A 19,785-nucleotide genomic window follows, 5' to 3' on the forward strand; every position below is an offset into this window, starting at 1 on the left:
AAAGGCTGTAGAAATTTATGAAAGTTTTTGTAGAGTTTTGAAGTGTTAGTTTTCAAACTACTTAGTCTTAAATTACTATGAAAAATAGTAAATAGTAAACGAATATGAATCTATTTATTCTTTAGCGAGATCGAAATCTGTGATCGCTTATAAGACACTGTGCTTGTGGTGCTGAACTATAGGTGAACTATGGAGCAGCAGTAACAGTGCTGAGAGCTCAGCATAGTGTACTTTAATAGCTCCATAGCATAGGTTTATGCAATAGACAATAGATCCTTTTACCTCCCTGGCCAGTTTAAAAGCTGTAAAACAATCTGGCATTGAGATTTAACAGAAAATACACGCAGTTTCCTCAAAATTCAACGCATTTCTATAGACGCTATTTCTCAGCTCTGCCTGTAATGACGTTGCAGCGCGCACCTGCTGATTTAGCCGACGCTGAACAGTAAGCGATGTAAACAACGAAATGAGGTCAAAATCTTGTTACAAAATCACAAATTGTGCGTAAACTAAACATTTTGGAACAGAACGGTTGAATATGAGTGTATAGATCTATAGAATACATCATATTTTGAAATAAAAAAGTGTCAGTTACCCTTTAATGAATTAGAAACCTTAAGGCAAAGGGGTAACACATTTTCTGAGACCCCCTGTACATGGGTCAGTTCATACAAATTTACGAAACAGTGGAAAAGAATAAAGGCAGATGTGATGGGAACAATGGTTTTTGCATGAAATAAGTAAATAAGCAAAACGTCAAAAGATATTGTCAATTTTTTCTGTATTCACTCTGAGTGGATATTTGCTAAGATCCGTAAAGGTCAGTAATACTGTGGCAATGTTCATCTATAGTAGCTGGAAATGTCTGTAAATTCAAACCATCAGACTTAGAATTATCTGCAATGACAATTCCACTCCATGTACTTTAGCTTGAATTCAAACAAATGAATGGATTCTGAACATTCGGAATGAGAAACAACTTATCACTAAATCCGACTTAAATGGATGACTTAAATGTCTTTATTGAATGAGATGTAGAGTCAGTGCATATGTCAAAATCCCGAACCGACTTAAACGGGCTTGACTGTATTAAGTATTGATGGTCTATAATGAAGTAAAAGAAATTAATTTTTAGAATTTGGTTAAGCTTTGTTGGTTATGTTTTCCATTTATAATTATGTCATAGTCTGCATTTGTTCTTGAAATTATATATGTTATTTACATAATTATATGCATGTCATTCAAGTTATTCATTTATATTTTGGAAGTAGATATTATGAGGATGCCGCGTTATTTTTGTTAACATCATTATGCTATCCTATATGTTATTATATATATGTGCGTAATAAGATAAACTGATGAAAATAAGAAATATATTACTATGATTTAAGGTTCGTTCGTTTTAAGGTTAATGGTTCATTTTAGGACTGTAAATGGTTTAAACATTTAGTGGTTAGCAACAGGCCTCGGTCCATTTGGGTAGATTTACTGAACTCGATTGGCTCGATGCACATGTGTGATCTAAAAAGTCAATCAGTATGAGTTGTTGGCATAATTAGTCGAATGAATCTAATCCATGTCAACTCTGTAAATAGATGAAAAGCTCTATTATATGAATATTTTATATGAAAGTATGTGGTTTAGTTTTGAAAGTAAATTTTATCATATAACATTCTTTATGGCACTTTTTCATCTATCGGCATAATAGTGTTAGTAAGAAGAGTAATATCTACTTCCTTGTATTTATATTTAGTCTGTACGTGTGTATCAATCTCAATTTACTTTATTCAGTATATCTGAATCCTTAGAGCCAGTTCCACAAAGGTTTTAATGTTAGTATGGATTTGATTTCATGTTTACCCAATACAAAATTACAAAAGCCAGTTTAAACATCATCCCATCATAACAGTAAGTGTGTACTGTAAAATTTTAAGCCATATTTAAGTAGTACCAGTAATTGGTAAGGACTCCCATGAATTGCACCACCCCATATCTTTGAAATTTCCAAGTATGGTGTTTCTTTTTTGAACATTGCAATGTACCAAAAACCGAATACCGCCTCCTTTCAACATCTTGGCTAGGAAAGAGACATCCCCTCCTTATATAAGATCATCTTACTAATGAATTTTTCAATAATATTTGTAGGAAGTGAAGGAATTGTTGAGGATGTGATTTTATTGGGAGCTCCAATAACAGGGGATCTTAAACAATGGTCTTTATTGTCAAAAGTTGTATCAGGACGTATTGTTAATGGTTATTGCAGGTAATCCTTTTTCAATTAAGAGTCCTTACTTGAGACATAGCCCCAGTGGGTTATTGCATTTACTTTTCATCCATTGTCCATCTGAAGAGATGAAGCTCATGTTTTATGATTGTGACAAGTTTAATGGTCATTGGTTTCTGCATATGCTCACCAGGTTGTGTTGTACAGTATAATTACATGGTTTTATACTGGTATATTGGAACCTAGGTATATTCTGTAATCACAATCAATTGCAATTTTTTAGCTCATGACATGAGTTATGATTGTGGTGAGTTTTAAGGTCATCAGTTCCGGTATTAGTTCATCAGGGATGTTGAATATTGAAGGATGGTCAAGCATTTCACTGAATACTGGTAGGCATGTGTCCCTGGACCTAAACCATACATCCTATACAACTGTACAGACCTATAAAATTCGTCCGTATCCATTACGTCTTTTTCATTAAAAAAGATCGTCAGTACGGGAGTACGGTCAATAATGTATAAGTACGTTTTTCTTTTCAAATCAGCAAAATACAATTTTTTTCACCAAAAAATCTCAAGAAATTACACTACGTGTTGAGAGTCATAAAGATGATTAAAGCCAGCTGTTTCTGCATGTTTATTCCTTTAGATAAAGATTAGAACATATTGATTGAGATATTAAAATACTGAAAATGTTGCTAAAGAAAATGTTACTAAAAATGGGTACAAAATACTGGGGGAAAAAAACGGAATCTGTTTTAAGAAAGTCCGATCAGTTTTCCATGTGAAGTCCATGTCTTGTCAAGTACTTGATGTCATCCAGCAAGATATACTTTGGATAACTGCCAACTCTGCCCTCTGCCCTGATTTTTGCGATTGTAAGATTTTTATATTTTTTTAATGGGATAGTTTTTATATTCATCTAACTTTTAAGGGGTAATCATTGTTAAAACGGGTTGCAATGGTACAGGGAAAGATCATAAACCTTTCCTTTGATTACTGGACCACTGAACCCGGTATCCTATAATTTTTTTTTTGGATGTTATGGATCTCAACAGAGTCACCATCTATATATTAGATTCCAATGCAGTTGAATCTATACTATAAAGCAGAACGGACGTTATTTACCACGACACATTATAGGGAAATTAATGCATTTATTGAAACGTCCTTTTACTGATGCTTAACCCCAGTTTTCCCGTCATCAATTTACATGTTTCAAACAGATTGGTGGTCCGAGAGGGTCACAATATTCATTCTAAGCCCAGGCTAAAATTCGGTTAAAAAAGATGTGTTTGCCATCTAACAGTAAAGTACCATACTATGCTTCTGTAGTAGTACTATAGTAATTTACTGACCTGCAGCATCAGAACAGTACATGACACAGTTCTCTCAACACTGATTTGTGCCTCAGTTGTTTAAAACATTGGTTAAGACATTCATCACACGTAATCTTTGGATCAAAATTGATATGATTGGACTTAGCGTTATGTTCTGACCGTGTTGCCGGCCCATACGCAGCGTCTCAGAATGGTTCTTGAAGGGGGACAGGCCCATTGTGCAGTTTTTCAGAATGGTTCCATACCACAGATAGGTTACTGGCAGATTGGGAGGCCCAAACGCAGCCTCTCGGAATGGCTCTGGGGCTGCCGATGCATGCGTTCGTGGTAAATTTCATAAGAGAGCTTTCAAATACATGTAGTACATACAGATTTTGGGGAAGGGTAAACAAATATAAAACTTTCAAAGCAAAATGTACGTACTATTCTGACAGGAGCTGTCTTAAGAAAATGTATGTATATATGAGAGATTTCAAAAAATAATGTCAAACAGTAATACAAATTACAGAATCCTAATATCATCGTCGAGCGACTATCTCGGCAATTTTCAATTAATAGTCCCTCAATTTAAGCATAATCATGCATTTCGTTGGTCGAATTTGTTGGCTTTTCAAATGAACGTACGGGTGGTGTGGTCAATATAGAAAGTACAAAGATCGAATGAGGAGGGGCCTAAAAACGGCTCGGGCAGAATTTTCTGTTAGTTATTTGAATGATAGGGTTTGTACCACTGACAGGTCAGGCAGGGTAGGGGAGGTGTGGGGTTGGTTCCAACAAGAATTCTAAACATGTGAAGCATTTAGATTTATTTCCCGGCCAATTAATGAATGATTTTCATTAGCAAAAAATAACAAGATTCTGCATTTACGCGCCGTCCACTGGACGGGTATTCAGCTAGTTATGTTTATAAAGATATAAAGTTTTATAAATGTTCTTTTTTTGTTCAGGGGAGATTGGTTTCTGAAGTTTTTGTATCGTACAACTAACGTTCAGTTGAATATTGCCGGTTTACGCCCAGTGAAGTGGGATAACAGAAGAATGTGTAACATCGACCTCAGTGATGTGGTAAATACTCACCACCAGAAAAATTTAGCCAATGCCCGGTCAAAATAGATAATCCAAACATATCCTAAACGAGATGAGTAAATTGAGTGTTTGATGACACCTGCCATCTTGAACACCACTGTCGATGTCATAATTCATCATCACGGGATTCCTGATGACTGCTGGTGCCCCTCTTTGTCGGGGTAGTACAGTGATTCAAAAGGCCCGTAACTTGAAGCGCACCATCCGGTAGTCATCGAATCGGGCCTTTTTTGTTCGTTTATTGGTTCACTCATCAATTAGAAATGTTAGGGTTGAGGTACTGAATGCATTTGAAATCGTGGGAAGCATAGTGAAATGTCTTTTGGCTTGATACCTACACGACCTTCCTATTTATCAGAATTAACTAAGTCTACATAATCAAACTTGTCTGGGACCTTGAATCAATTGTGTTGAATTACTTTCAGGTAATTGGGCATCGAGATTACCCGGAGAAAATGACAGAAATTCTACAAATCGTCGGAGTACGCACCAAGTCACCGATTGAACGCGCCTCGCCATCATTACCGCATGTCGCGTCACCCGTTACTGCAACAGATGAGAAACTGTCAGTTAAAAACAATTTGAGCGATTTTCGACTCGAAAGGGCAGAGGAAGCTTTCGAATGTGCTGCGAATAAAACAAATGATGAGGTGACCGATGATTCGTTAGAAAAAAATATGGTAAATCGACCTAATGGGAACTGTTCAATTGAGACAGTGGTTGATTCGGAAACCGCGTTTGAAAACTGCCGAGAAACTAGTGTTGAAACATTGAAATCAGGAGAAGCAGATGGGGAACTGGCGAATGTTGCGATATCCTGTCTACAATTAAACTGTGATGACGCTCAAATAGATACTCATTTGAATTCCATATCCAACAGTTGCGATGATGAGAATATTCATCTAAAAGATGTAAAGGCGAAATCAGATTAAATGATTTAGGACTGATGATCCGATTCCACAGTTTTGAGTTAGAATTTACTCTTGAGTTAGAAAAATGAAAATGAATTGATTTCGACTGTCAGTTAACTAAAACTCACGACTGTGGGACTGGATCCTTGTTCTACAGTTTGGAGTTAGATATACTCTTTTTTGAGTTAAAACATGTTGAAATGAGTTCATTTCCATGATTTACACATGTAACTGGAAAAAGTAAAATTTTAACTGAAACTATAGAACTGGTTTCTGTCGTGTACATTAAATCCTGTGATTTTACATTGAAATCTATTTTCAAACAGTTATCATACCTGTTTTTGTATTGTGTTCAAAAGGTGCTTTTATTAGTTTTTCCTCCACGTTTCTTTAGACTATTTCTAGATTGATTATGTTTCAAAGTTTAGATTCTCTTAAACTACTTTAAATTCAAGTGCCAATGATCTTTCAAAAATAACTGAGGCCTCAGTTTCACAAGACAACTTGGAATCAATTTGGGTGGGTGGAAGTTATAAAAATGAGAGTTTATTGTTTTCAGAGTTGCCTATTCTCCGGAATTCCGGATTTAAAAAAAATCCAATTTCATTTCCGGATTTTCGGGAGAAGTCAAATAACCACAAAAGAAAACATCGCGAAAAAAATAAAAATCAATTCGGGATTCGACCCTTAACATCAAAACGTGACGGCTCCGTAGAGGGTTCGAAAAAGCCGTATTGTGCTGCCACGTAGTGGCAACAACCCTGCAGTACACGATTAAACCAAGATGACGCGACGATCGAAATCGACTGACGCTTCGTTTGTTTTTGGCTCTGGTTTATATATGAGGTGTATTTGACGGAACCAATCGCTATTTGAAAAAATGATCTATAGGCGGTAATGAAAGTGAGGCCTATAACGCGTATTGCGCCAGAACGCATCTCCTGGCGTTCTAATTTTGAAAAATTTTCCGGGGGACGGCCCCCAGACTTATTTTCCGGATTTTTAGCTTCACATAAGTGGCAACTCTGTGTTTTATACCTTATGATTTTATTCATGACAGAATGAAATTTTGTGAATCTGTGTCCTGGCAAGCGATCTGTTCGTCCGACAGCTGAAAAATGTGCGTGAAGTGAAAAATGTGTATTTCCTTGCATGAAGGACCTGTATACATTGTAAATGACTCAATTGAAAAGCTCTTACTTAATTGTCTTAAGGCTGGCTTATGTCGACAAGGGACTCAACGCCTACCGATGCAACTGGGTTTATCGCTGATTGGCGGCAACTATCGGCCTACGAGAGGTCGCCAGTTGCTGCTATATCAGTTTGACATGAGCTAGCTTGCAACGGCAACCCGATGCCTACCGACTCATCGTATCTAGCCAGTTGCCCATATTCTCTCTGGCCTACGGTAGGCGGACAGTTGCTTTCGATCGCAACCGACATAAGCCCATATGCGACGCGACGGAACTGAGTGCAGGAAATCCAGCCAATCAGAGACCGAAGATAGGTAGTACAAATTTTGACTGCTAGTTTGCGTTATTAGTATCTTGTCACAATCTTTCAATTTCAAGTAGCTTCAAACGCAAACCTTCAGCACAGCTCTAGAAACGAAATCGGTAGAATATGGGGTGAGCAGCCTTCTTTATATGATGTTGCTAGCACATTGTATTAAAAAAAGAAGTAGAAAGATACAGATCTATGAAAAATAGCTTTTCAACTATAATGATAAAATGCTTATCACGTAACCATGTGAGCCGATGCAGTTGCCCGTGATCGTAACTGACATAAGCAGGGAAGCAACTGGGAGGATCTCGTATCCTGCTAGTCAGCCTCAGTTGCTGTGAATTAGGGCGCAGTCGACATAAGCTGGGCTCCGTAGGAGTCGGTAGGCGTCGCATCGCTTGTCAACATAAGCCAGCCTTTATTTACTCTAAAAAGTCAAAGCTTTTTATAATGCCACCAATAGGTTCAAGAAAAACATGGCCTTATGATGATTTTGAAATTTTAAAGCATAGTTTTGAATTTGAGTTCGCGTGTTCATTAGCAGGAAAGTTTTTGCTTTGAGTGAGCACTGGCATTAGAATGGAGGGCATTATTTTATGGAATTTGACTAAGTTCTCTTGATATATTGGTGATACAAGCGATACCAGCTACTACATCATACAATCTATTGAATGCCTGATGATTTTTGAGAGTGAAAATTGGTACAATCATTTTGTGTTGTGTGATTTTTGGGTTCATTTGTTGTGTTGCATTGAAAATATCTATCAATTGGTGTCAAATCCGCCCCTCGTATCACCGGCCACATATTTTTTATGAAGAAGTGTTGAACATGAGAATGAAATGAACCAGGTTCATTTCATTTGCACTTTCAATGACTTCTGCCACTTACTGATTATTGTGAAACCTGAGAATAACTTTATTTTAATATGCCTGTAATATTTCATGTCATATTCATACTTGTGCAATGTAGCTTCAGTATTCACATATAATAATCATATGTGAGATTAAATTATATTTGTGAGATTAGTCCCGTGGGTTATTTTATAACCCAGTCAGTAGCTTTTAAGTCCGATAATTATAGGCCAAACAGGTTTGATTTCTACTGTTTCTTGGGATATTAGGGGTACAACTTTTCTGATCATTGGGACCAAGTTTTAACAAGAGTGTTATCCCACCTAATCAGTTTACAGGCCCACATACCATGTATCAGAGATATTATAATAAGTTCGATCCTGTTTGTCATACATTTCATTGGTCCAAAATTATCTGGATGATTACTGTGATGTTTTTCTGTTCTCAAAGGCAAGTTTCAACTAGGCTCTTCCAATTCCAGAATACTCTTCTGTTCTTATTGACTAGAATATGCTCTACCTATTCTGTATTACAGTAAAACTTGTCTTACTCAGACATGACCAACTCAGACGTTCGTTAAACTTGGACAAAAAGAAATTTATTTCCAGAATTGCTATAGTTTTCTGTACATAACACAATGTCCAACTCGGACTCTTTCAACTCTGATTTTTATCTAACTTGAACAGTATTTCGACAAAACTTCATTCTCCCATTTACTCAACTCGGACTATTGGACGTGCTTCCCTGCGATAATCTAATGCTGATAAAGATAACTATTATTTAATGTCTGATGTTATTGATTGTTTGCCGATCATACATATAAATGTGGCAGCGTGCCGTAGCTGAGTCTAGTGATGCTATCGGGTTCAAGTCCCTGTTGGGGGAGGATGACAGTTAAAATGCCCGAGGCTAAGAAGAGAAAATCAACTTCACGTTCAAGTCAGAGCTGGAAATGAGTTCTGTGCGAGAAAAATTCAAATATGAAAAGTATGATTGTTGCAGGAAAGTTCGGGCTGAAAAAGCAATCTTTGAGTGATATTTTGAAAAATAGACAAAATGCTGTAAAAAGTCAGTGCAGTCTAAATTCAACTCTTGACACGGCTTTATTGGTTTACCTTTGTCAGCGATATGAAGTTGGCATTGAGCCAATTCATGTAAAATTGCGGTATGTTTTTTTATGTGAGCATTTGTTTCATTGGTTCTCGGCTTAAACGACGTATAATCGATGCGTATAATCGAAAATAATTATGGGAAAGCCATAGAATGGCGAATATTTCATTGGACTAGGTGCCGTATACGTGCGAATTTCAAATGCTCATTGCTGGTTTAGTTTAGTTTAGTTTAGAATGTAAATGGTGAGAATGTAATTATTATCCGCCATAGGTATTGTTTCATTTTAATACTGGTGATTAATTTGATTGACATTGAAGTGTAAGCGAACATTCACTTACACAAGGCCTCCACGTGTGCGCGGAAATCATTACATTGGACTGCTGCACACACAAACACATGCGCGTACAGTATACACTACTATAGTGATACTCTAACGCTGCTTGCTGGCGCGTTTGACATTTCATCAGCAGAAGAGCGCTGTGTTTTCTTTTAGATAGAATTTGTAATAAATTGTAATTTCTTGTGACCTGAAAATACTAAGCAGCAAACTATAGCTATAAGTCGAGGTCTGAATATTGTAGTGGTAAATTCCAGGATTTAAAACGATCTAATACGCCGATTTCTTACTGCACCGGTCCGGTTAAAACATTTTTTTATATATAGTACCTAGGATACTGGGGTCAAAAATTTTTTTGGTCAGGTCCCTGTGGTGACATCATATGAATTTTATTTGAATATTTTTTCATATTATGATAAATATTTCTTTGAAAATGTAAAATAGTTTCCATGCCGCGCCAACCTGTAGCCTACGAATTTTGGATGTGGACCGTAAACAAATTTACTACAAAATAATCCTTTAAGAAAGATGAAATACAATATTTAAACTTGTAGAACTTTAAAGTCACGAATTAAAGAGATTTTTCAAGCAATGCTCTTACCCCAAACAACCTCTATGTTACAAAGTAAACCACACTTTACCCATGGGAAATTTATTATTATGATTGTTTCTATTAATCGTTCATCAACCAGATATAATTGTAGATGGCAAAGCCAGTCATAAATCACCAGAAGGTGTTTTTAGCTTGAGTTGGATATTGGGTAAATGAAGAAAATTATGTCATCAGTCGAGCAGAACAAAATTTACGGTCCCAGTTTGTTCGAGTAAGGCCAGGTTAAATGTAACATAACCCGTAAACTTGATATTGCCGAAGCATTCATAATCTGGATTCCTGCTTAGTATGCTTTTCTATCTTACCTTTCAATCTTACCTGCCTACCAATGATATAGGCCTCCTACTATTGATTCATCGTTTGTTAGATCAAAAATTCTGGCTGGTCTCTGATCTATGTTCAATAAGCCACAACAAATGAACTTAGCCTAATTGGGATTTATTTGAATACATACAACCTAGCGCAGGGTGGAAGTTAGCAGTGTAATATCCACAAACTTAAAATATACGATTGTAATGTAATCAGTTTACAATTTTTTTCAGTAGGTAACAAATGTAGTGTGTTGAAAGAATTTTGTTATTGTTTAAAACTCAAAATATTACGCGTAATAAATAAGTATTATATATTTGATGTTCCAGTTTCTTTCAATCATAATTTGTGTAATACTGGACTACAATTATACACAGTATATCCCTGTCACCACCCACACGAGCTACACCACCTCGCACACAGTATACAGGGTGCTGCGAACCAGCCACTTTTGGGACTGGGTGAAGATTACTGTACAAAGAACATTTCTAAGAGATCAATTAATACACTACACATGTTAGTTTTGACTCATGTAACTTCGATGAATGTGATCCAAGAAAATTAGACCTTTAAAACCACCCCTTTTTGCCAACACAACTATAGTACCAACACTACTCACAAACCCTTTTGCTGCAAGCATGATTGCATTGTGGTATGCAGGGGTCCCCATTTATTTATGGACCTTATTAGTCCACTTGGGACTTACGTCCCGCGATTGCATTAGTTGATAGGGGCATATAGATGTTAACAGCCTAGAAGCTGCAATTTTCGACCAATTTTTGACCCACTTGGTACTTTAATATCTAAGTATCTTTTAAAGTATCTGTTTCCCAATTTTAGCCCACTTGGGACTTAAGTCCCAGCAGGCTATTGCGTTAACTTTTCGTCCGTCGTCCGTCCGTAGACGGAATCCAGTTATTTTGGGAAGTTTTGAAGACGCTTTAAGGTAACGTCTTGATATTTGGGTTACACATGTGTCTACCCTAGACACATCTTCAGCCCAAAAACTGGCCCTGTCAGAATCAAGATGGCCAACTGGCGGCCGTTGTTGTTCGCCAAAATCAGCACTTTTTACACATTTTTGAACTTTTTGAGGGAAATTTTGAAGACACTTCGATCAATTACCTTGATCTTTCAGATATATGTGAATCCCCCCAGGGCCCATCAGCATAACAAAAATTAGGTCAATCGGACTCAAGATGGCCGTCCTATGACCTTTTTAGTGCCCAAAAATCTTAATTTTGGCCCGAATTCGGAGTCCTGTAGCTTCCTACTGGTTTACCATTTCTCATTGAAATTTGTGATGGGTATTCTTTGGAAAGGGATGTTTTATACCTGAGATAGGTATTTTTCATCAGCCAATTATGACGCAATTGGCGGCCATCTTGGTGTCACCAGTACTCATTCGTAAGTGGGAAAAAGTTTTTCCACATTATATTGATACCTAAGCGTATTTTGGTACCACAATCAATTAGAAAGTTGTAGCTCATAATGTGTTCTATGATTGTGGTGAGTTTCAAGGTAATTGGATTTCGTATATGGCCACCAAGGGGTGTTGAATAATACAATATCTTCGCATTTCTTTGTTTTATTCATACCTAGGCATATTTTGTTACCATGATCAATTGCAAAGTTGTATTTCATGACATGTACTACGATTGTGGTGAGTTTTAAGGTCATTGGGTTTTGCATATGGTCACCAGGGGGCGTTGAATAGTAGAATAACATAGTATTTCCATATTTAATTGGTAACGAGGCATATTTTGTTATCACAATCAGTTACAAAATCGTAGCTGCTGACATGTTCTATGATTGTGGTGAGTTTCAAGGTCATTGGATTTTGTATATGGTCACCAGGGGGCATTGAATATTGAAATTGTTAGATTGTTGAGCATTTGAAACCACTTCCCAAGTGGGCATGGTGTCCCTGGACCCCTAGTTTTCTTATAAATTGCTTTATTAACGAAAGAACAATTTTACAGTATATAAATTATGCTTAAGTCTTTTGAAAAGACATTTCATTAGCAATTTTCCTTGTTCATCATTTCAACCAATGAAGTCACTGCATGAATTTGAGTATCAAAAATACCACTCTCCGTATTCAATGAGAGTAAACCCTCTGGGACGACCCTTGATCAAATTCATACCCGTTTAAGAAGTTAGGCACAGGTAGTAACCCAGAGTTTTTAAAATTTCAGCAACTCATTTGTTTTTTTCCATCAAAAGGCTCTTACCCTGACCAGGGACCCTTAAAATGTGCTCAATGGGCGATCCTACTTCATTCAAGCAAACTCACTCAGGAAGACTAGAAATTAAAGAGTATTGCGTTCGCTTATATTTCAGGAATTAGTGTGTCACGTGATCAGCGACTCCCCAATAATGGGACAAACTGTACTTGAAATACGTATGTAATGCATTAGACTCCGCCTGAAATTGGTGATCTTTAGACTTGCTACTTTCAGATCTTTAGGTCACTAATCACAGCCTCGCACGCAGCGCAACAAAATTAGTTCACTCTTGTGAATTCTACAAGCTGAGATTCTCACTGGGATCCACCTACGAGCAATCGTTTCTTGGAGATGATATCGGATAAGCGCCATGCTTATCGGATCGGATGGCCCATATCGGATAAGCGGCGACATCTGAGGGTCACCAATTTCACCATTTTGACAATGCCCGTTTGAAAGGAAAAATACCTTTTCCATTTTTGACAAAATTCCACCTGGTTTTGACTGACTTGATTAGATTTTCGGAGTTTTAACCCTTTGGTGCCTAGTGACGCCATATGGCGTAGCTTTTGAAAAGTGCAAAAGTGCCCACCTACGCCAATTGGTGTAGCAAAAGTTCCTGAGTTCATAGTTCCATCAGGTAGCGCTATCTGCATGGAACTATGGCATGTCCGTGTGCCAGAGCCTGTTTATAGGGAGATCCAAAATGGATGCCCCCATGAAAATTTTTTTGAGAATGTTTTCAATTTTTCACGGACGATTGAAACCCGGAAGTTGGATACTAAAAATATTTTAAAAATCGTTATTTACTTGTTTATTTATATTTATTGATGAATCCTTCAGGGATGTTAGAAAACATGTTTTAGAGTCATTTGAAACCATTTTAGGCTGGAATGAATATGGTTTAGCTGGAAAAATTTTCTTTAGATGTCATCATATTTTTTGTTCCACTTCAGTGATTTTTGGGGTATCCTCCAAGGATCCCAAAGGACCCTTACTATGATGATTCATTGAAACTTGTCATATTTTGGATCTGCATGTAATTATATGCAATTGGGTGTTTAAATCATCAGAATTGGACAAGTTTTGACTAAGTTATGCAATTTTGAAAAAAAAATCATTCAACCGTGATGAGTGAAAATTGGAGCCGTTCAGGCAAAAACGCACATTTTTTGCGAAAATCGACAGGCACCAAAGGGTTAAATAAAAGGAAAACATTGATCGGTCTGACACTGAATCAGCACTCTTTGCATATATGCCTTTTTAGATAAATCGGGTAGTCAGGTCACATGGAAGTGTTACACAGAAAAAAATCTGTGAGTAAAGCAGAATTCGACGAAATTGGCCAAAAGTTATATCAAGATATAAAACCATTCTGTATCGATCCTAGACGACTTGTCCATAAGCTGCTAAATACAAATAAATTCCATTAAAAAGCTTGTTTCGTCTCTTTTTCTGCCTACAATTAATTGGTACCGAAAAATTACTTGGTGCCGAAAAAAATGGACGATCATAACCTAGCGCTTGAATCATTTTACCGTGATGAACACATGCTGACTGACATTCAATGAGAGAAAATCAATAAACATCTGTACGGACATTGCAACGGACGGTTAGTTTTCGGTTCTTAGGATCGCTACCCGTGCTGGGGATTGAGTACAAACTGAATGTGAGCGATGTATTGTCTTAGGGTATTGTGTAGGGTAGTCTAGATTCTAGACTACCCTACTACGATCTAATCATTCTACCAGTGCAGGGGCGCGGTTGTAAGATTTTTAAAGGAGTGGCCAAGGAGAAGTGGCGAGACTCACTAGCGAGCCACACAGCAACAAAGTCCTTTGAAAAATCCTTAGGAGATGGTGGAATTTGGTGGCATTTCAGCGATAGTTTCTGTAAAAATTAAGACAGACTGCTAAGTCAGTGCTGCGGCCAGAATGAGGTGTTGATAATATTGATGACATACCCGAACAATTGATGAAAGTTTACCGGACACATATATGGCCTAGCGAAATGCCTGTAACCGAACGCATAATACGGCCTAATAGCACATTGGGTAGAGTTGCACTATGTACGTTGTATAGGTTTCTACGACAGTTCTGTTTACAAGGCAGCGAAGCAACAATCTTACAGGGCCTACTGCAAACAATCCCAAACCATTTTCATCTTAATTCAACAGTGCGAGCTACAGAGAAAGGCTGCATAACTTTATTGTTTCAGCTAAAGGCATGCATCTGAACTAATGTCAGGCGATTGCAGAATGCTGAAATCCGATTGCGTTAAGTTATTACAAAGCCCGTTAGGTATGGTCCAATATTGTTGCCATATATTCCACATAAGCCAATATTACAGAATTGTTAAGATATCTGTTAAAAGGTTTATAAGATGGTAATGGCTGGAAGTGGGAACATGAGCATTAGCAGGCTCTGGATGCGATATTAAGTTCTTTGACATCCGAGCCGGTTCTGGAGTTCTACATAAGCGAGCAGGCCAGGATTTAGGCAGATGCATTTCCGACTGGGTTGGGTGCGTCGTTGTACCAAGATGGTCACCCTGTAGCAGTCGCATCCCGTACTCTCACATCTACTGGGTGCAATTATGCCCAAACTGAACGCGAAATGTTAGCTATATGTTTTGCAGGTTCTAAATTCCACAGAATATCATGTCCTGGTTGCTTTTGTTAAGTCTTTGGTCCACAATTATTATTTGGTCCATGGCGTGAACAGTGTGTATGTCACATTATGCTGCCCTTTAAGCATAGGTTCTGCTGTACTATGGAGTTCCTAACTTGTTGACAAATCTCGTAATAAATTGAAAAAAACTTACCGTATGCATTCTTTTGTACCATTTATTTTACAAAACTTGCATTGTTTACAATGCTCAAACAATATTTTTTCAAACATTTACAATTTGTACATGTTATGAACTCAATATACTTACTAACAACAAATAATGTATCATGTTTTCAAATTTTATACATATACATATATAAACATTACTATGTGTCTGATCCTATCAGCTGGGATAGCGAGTCACAGTGACTAAACTTATATGCGAACATTCAGAAATCCTTTCTATAAATGAAAGTCCCTTCTAAGCCGATTATATAATCTATTGTCCATCGCGCAAATACTGATTTATGAAACCATTCAATTCACTATCTAACCAGCCAGCTTTATTCCTGTCATGAGAAAAGAATTCAAATTTAAAACATGTGATCTCAAGTATAAGTAGTTAGGGAAGGGAAAGATTACGTACTTGAGGATTTTAGATTTATTGTTGATATCTTCTAGTTTCGATACTTCTTTGTCTAAATGTTTGATCTCTTCCATCAACTCGGACTTTGCTACTTCGACCTGATGACACAATCGTGAAAACATTGACGCCAGTTCCCTGAAAATGCATAATTTTTTAATACATTTCATAGACTGTGACTAGTCTCAATTGATTTTGACTAGGGGCACAGTTGCATCGCATTTGACCTAAGCACAGAGCCGCCAACCTGTGACTAGTCTCAATAACTCAATCAGCGAGTATCTGAATCAGGGACATTCAAAGAAATTTTTTAGGGCCATAATAACCAAATATTACAATTTTTGGAACTAAAATTTGTATTTCCGAGTAGTACTTACCCTTTCCTATGGTTTTTGCCAATATTTTCTAAATTTGGATTTATCGCCAATGGTTTTTCTATACCACCCGGCCCTGCGGTATTGCATTTAGCCACCGGCGAAATCCGCCATCTTTTTTCGTCATAGCAGACCAAAAAAAAAAAACCAGCTATGCGGGGCAGGTGGGCGGGATTCCCACCATAGGAAAGGGTAAGTACTACTCGGAAATACAAATTTTAGTTCCAAAAATTGTAATATTTCCATCGAGTACTGTACCCTTTCCTATGGTTTTTGCTAGACTAGCCTAGCACAAGGATGGTGGGAAAGGTAGATAGAAAAACCACCGCTCAAACGCAAGGTAAGAGGGAAAAAGAGAGCACTTACCCAAGCACGGAATGGAGCACTGTAGCACAGGGAAGACCGGTTGGCCACAGTGAGTCCGTCCAGCTCAGGGGCCCCCCCCCCAGAATTTTGCGAAATTAATACTTGCAGATATGAGCCCAAACTATGTACAAGGATACTGTGATCCTGATAATGCTACATAAATATTCTACACTAAAGGGTCCGATCGGAAAGAACGGACACCTTGAGCCATGACAACAGGACCAAGTGAAGCTAATGAGCCTAACTGGCCTGAAACATCCCGTAAATAAAATGACGTGAATGTCGACGGTGAATTCCAAAAGGCGGCCCGACAGACTTCCTCCAATGGAGCACCCGAAAAGGCTGCGCAGGAAGTAGCCATAGACCTCACTTGATGAGAAACGACTCCCTCCGAGGAAAGATTCTCCTTCAATAAAATGTCCTTGATCATTGAAGAGACCCATCGGGCTACTGTGTCCCGCGAAATATCACCCTTTAGGTGATCCAGCAGCGGAATAAATAACCGCTCCCGTGAACCCCTCCGTGAAGCAGAGCGATCTAAATAGAAACACAACGCCCGCACAGGACATAAAGTCCTGTCCGGGATGCCCGGTTCCACTCGATGTTTTAGGGCTTCAATTCGCCATTGACGCCCAACCGAGCCTGGTCGTTGGTTCTTTGCCAAAAATTCCAAAGCAGGCCGCAGCGAAACAAATTCATTCGCTGGCCCAAAAACAATGTGACCTTGTCGGACTGAAAGCGCATGAATCTCAGAGCGACGGGCCGAGCAAGCCAAGAACAGCAAAAATACAGTCTTTTTTGACAAATTTGCAAAAGACGCTGCCGAAAGAGGTTCAAATGGAGCCTCCATTAACTTCTTCAAAATTACAGACAGATCCCATGATGGAACTGTCCTTGTTACCCGAGGCCGGGAAATAGAAAACCCAGCAACCAGCTGGGATATCCGATGATCCCCTGCTACATTTGGCCATCCAGAAGCACGCAATGTATGAGAAATCGCGGAGCGGTAACCTTTAATAGTTATGACCTGTAAACCTTTTGCTACAAATAGGTGCAGTAAAAAATCTGCCAATTGACCTACAGAGGGTGAGCATGGATCAATTTCCCCTGCAGCACACCAATCCGCAAAATGACTCCATTTTGCATCGTAAATGGTACTTGTCGATGGCCGCTTAGATCCTGCGATAAAGGAGGCAGCCTGTTCTGAAAAGCCTGAAGCTGACAAGGATCGCTGGACAATGGCCAGGCGAGCAGATTTAACCACTGGCTGTTTGGATGATGCCGAAAGATCCCCTGAGACAGAAGCGATGGGAAATTCGGAAGAATCCTGGGGTTGTCGCACAGTAGGTTGAGAAGTGGTAGGAACCATTTCTGAGCCGGCCAACATGGTGCTACCAGAACTATGTTGCAATTGACTGATCTCTCTATTTGATCCAGTAAGCGCGGCAGGACTGGTGTGGGCGGGAACGCATACGCATGCATCCCCGACCAGTCCAGAGAGAAGGCATCAACCCCCCACGCTTCCGCGTCTGGAAACGGGGACACAAACAGAGGACACCTCCGATTGAACCGGGTGGCAAACAGATCCAGCAGCGGATTGCCAAAAATGCCCCGAACCCGATCGGCTACTTCTTGGTGGAGAACCCATTCTGTCGCAATAGCCTGACCTCGACGAGACAGAGCATCGGCCATCACGTTCCTTTTCCCTGCTAAATGTGCCACAGTCAGGGACACGCCCTTTGTCTGGCACCAAAGAAGAATTTTGGCCGACAGACCTGTGAGGGTTTCTGAGTGAGTGCCCCCTTGGTTCTGAAGGTAAGCCCTCACTGTTGAATTGTCTGTGGCTAACCAAACGTGGTGGCCCTCCACTCTCCTGTGAAAGAACTTCAGGGCCTTCCACACGGCCAGCATTTCTAGGAAATTTATGTGGTTGGTGGCCTCGTAGCGAGACCATTTCCCGGCTTTGACTCGGTTCTCCAGATGTGCCCCCCAACCTTGGTGACTGGCATCCGTGAATACACGAACTGGAGCCTCTAACGGGGCTAGTGACACCCCGAGCCGAAGATTCGTAGTGGCCGCCCACCACTGAAGATCCGGACTTAGATCGGTTGGAGGTACGGGAATCAAGGCCTCCCAGTTGCCCTTCGACTGAGACCAGAAGACCTTCCAATATTGTTGCAAGCGCCTGCTTCTGAGGCGGCCTAAGGGCACCACCAGACCCATGGAGCTGATGGAGCCTAGAAGCCGTGACCAGTAACGAGCTGTTCTCGGGGTTGTGGACACTCCCGCTACAGCTTCTTGAAGTTTGGCCACTCGAAACCATAGACGGAAAGACTTTGGCGATTCGGAGATCGAAGTCCATGCCGAGATAAGTGAACTGTTGGGCCGGCGTCAACTGAGATTTTTCCCTGTTTACGCGGAACCCTAGCTGATGGACTAAGTCCAAGACTGAGGTCATTACCTCCCGACATTCCTGAGCCGAATTCGCGACTATTAACCAGTCGTCGAGGTAAACGAACAGTCGAACACCCCTTGACTGAAGTACCTTCTGAACTGACTTGACCAACTTGGTGAAAACCCACGGGGCCGTACTGAGGCCAAATGGAAGAGACCTGAATTGGAACGGGCGGCCTTTCCACTTTATCCTGTGAAATCGCCGAGATTTTGGGTGAATTGGAACCTGAAAGTAAGCATCTTTCAGGTCCAATGAAGCCGCCCATTGACCCGGACGGAGCCCTTGAATCACGTCCTTGGGCTTGGTCATCCTGAACCTTGGAATGTCTAGGTGCCGATTGAGGGATGACAGATCTATCACTGTCCGTTGACCCCCTGTGGCCTTTGGTACCATGAATATTCGAGAAAACCAGCCGGGAGAAGTTTCGTTGCAAACTGGTTCTATCGCTCCCTTCTCTGCCAGTTCCTTGAGAGCCGGAGAGATTAAGGCCTCCTGACCTGGTTTTGGCCGCATGTCGGGAGGTGACCTCATCAGGCGCGGTCGCCTTAGGAAACGGAGACGGTAGCCCCGAGAGACGACCCGGGAGGGCCAACCGTCTCCAAAGAGGTCGGACCAGTGGGTTGCTGCCTGCTGCAGACAACCTCCCACTGGTCCCAAGAATTCATTTCGAGTTTTTCCGAAAGGAAGAGCCCCTTTTTGGAGCCTTCCCCTTGCCTCGATACGAACCGGAACTGTTACGACCGGACGAGGCTTGACACGATTGTTGAAGTTGCGCGCTAGTTCTCCAACCGGCATCCGAAGCCGCCTGAGAAAGCGCTGA

General features: G+C 39.8%; 2 protein-coding genes across 6 annotated transcripts in view; one reads left to right on the top strand and one right to left on the bottom strand.

Annotated features, from left to right (window-relative positions):
- LOC141908320 (transmembrane and coiled-coil domain-containing protein 4-like) overlaps positions 1 to 10,591 on the top strand; it is a 57,555-nt gene extending 46,964 nt beyond the window's left edge. Inside the window, exons 11-13 of the mRNA XM_074798321.1 lie at positions 2,146 to 2,263; positions 4,514 to 4,631; positions 5,078 to 10,591. Of these exons, the coding sequence (XP_074654422.1) occupies positions 2,146 to 2,263; positions 4,514 to 4,631; positions 5,078 to 5,584 (743 nt within the window). The 3' untranslated portion in view covers positions 5,585 to 10,591. The remainder of the gene's footprint in view (positions 1 to 2,145; positions 2,264 to 4,513; positions 4,632 to 5,077) is intronic.
- A 4,764-nt stretch (positions 10,592 to 15,355) lies between these two features.
- LOC141909073 (mitofusin-2-like) overlaps positions 15,356 to 19,785 on the bottom strand; it is a 39,182-nt gene continuing 34,752 nt past the window's right edge. For all 5 annotated transcript variants that reach the window (XM_074799416.1, XM_074799421.1, XM_074799420.1 and 2 more), the window contains 2 exons: positions 15,774 to 15,908; positions 15,356 to 15,696 (listed from right to left, as the gene is read on the bottom strand). In XM_074799416.1, the coding sequence (XP_074655517.1) occupies positions 15,627 to 15,696; positions 15,774 to 15,908 (205 nt within the window). In that variant the 3' untranslated portion in view covers positions 15,356 to 15,626. The remainder of the gene's footprint in view (positions 15,697 to 15,773; positions 15,909 to 19,785) is intronic.

This window comes from Tubulanus polymorphus, chromosome 7 (genome assembly GCF_964204645.1).
Source record: "Tubulanus polymorphus chromosome 7, tnTubPoly1.2, whole genome shotgun sequence".
NCBI lineage: Eukaryota > Metazoa > Nemertea > Palaeonemertea > Tubulaniformes > Tubulanidae > Tubulanus > Tubulanus polymorphus.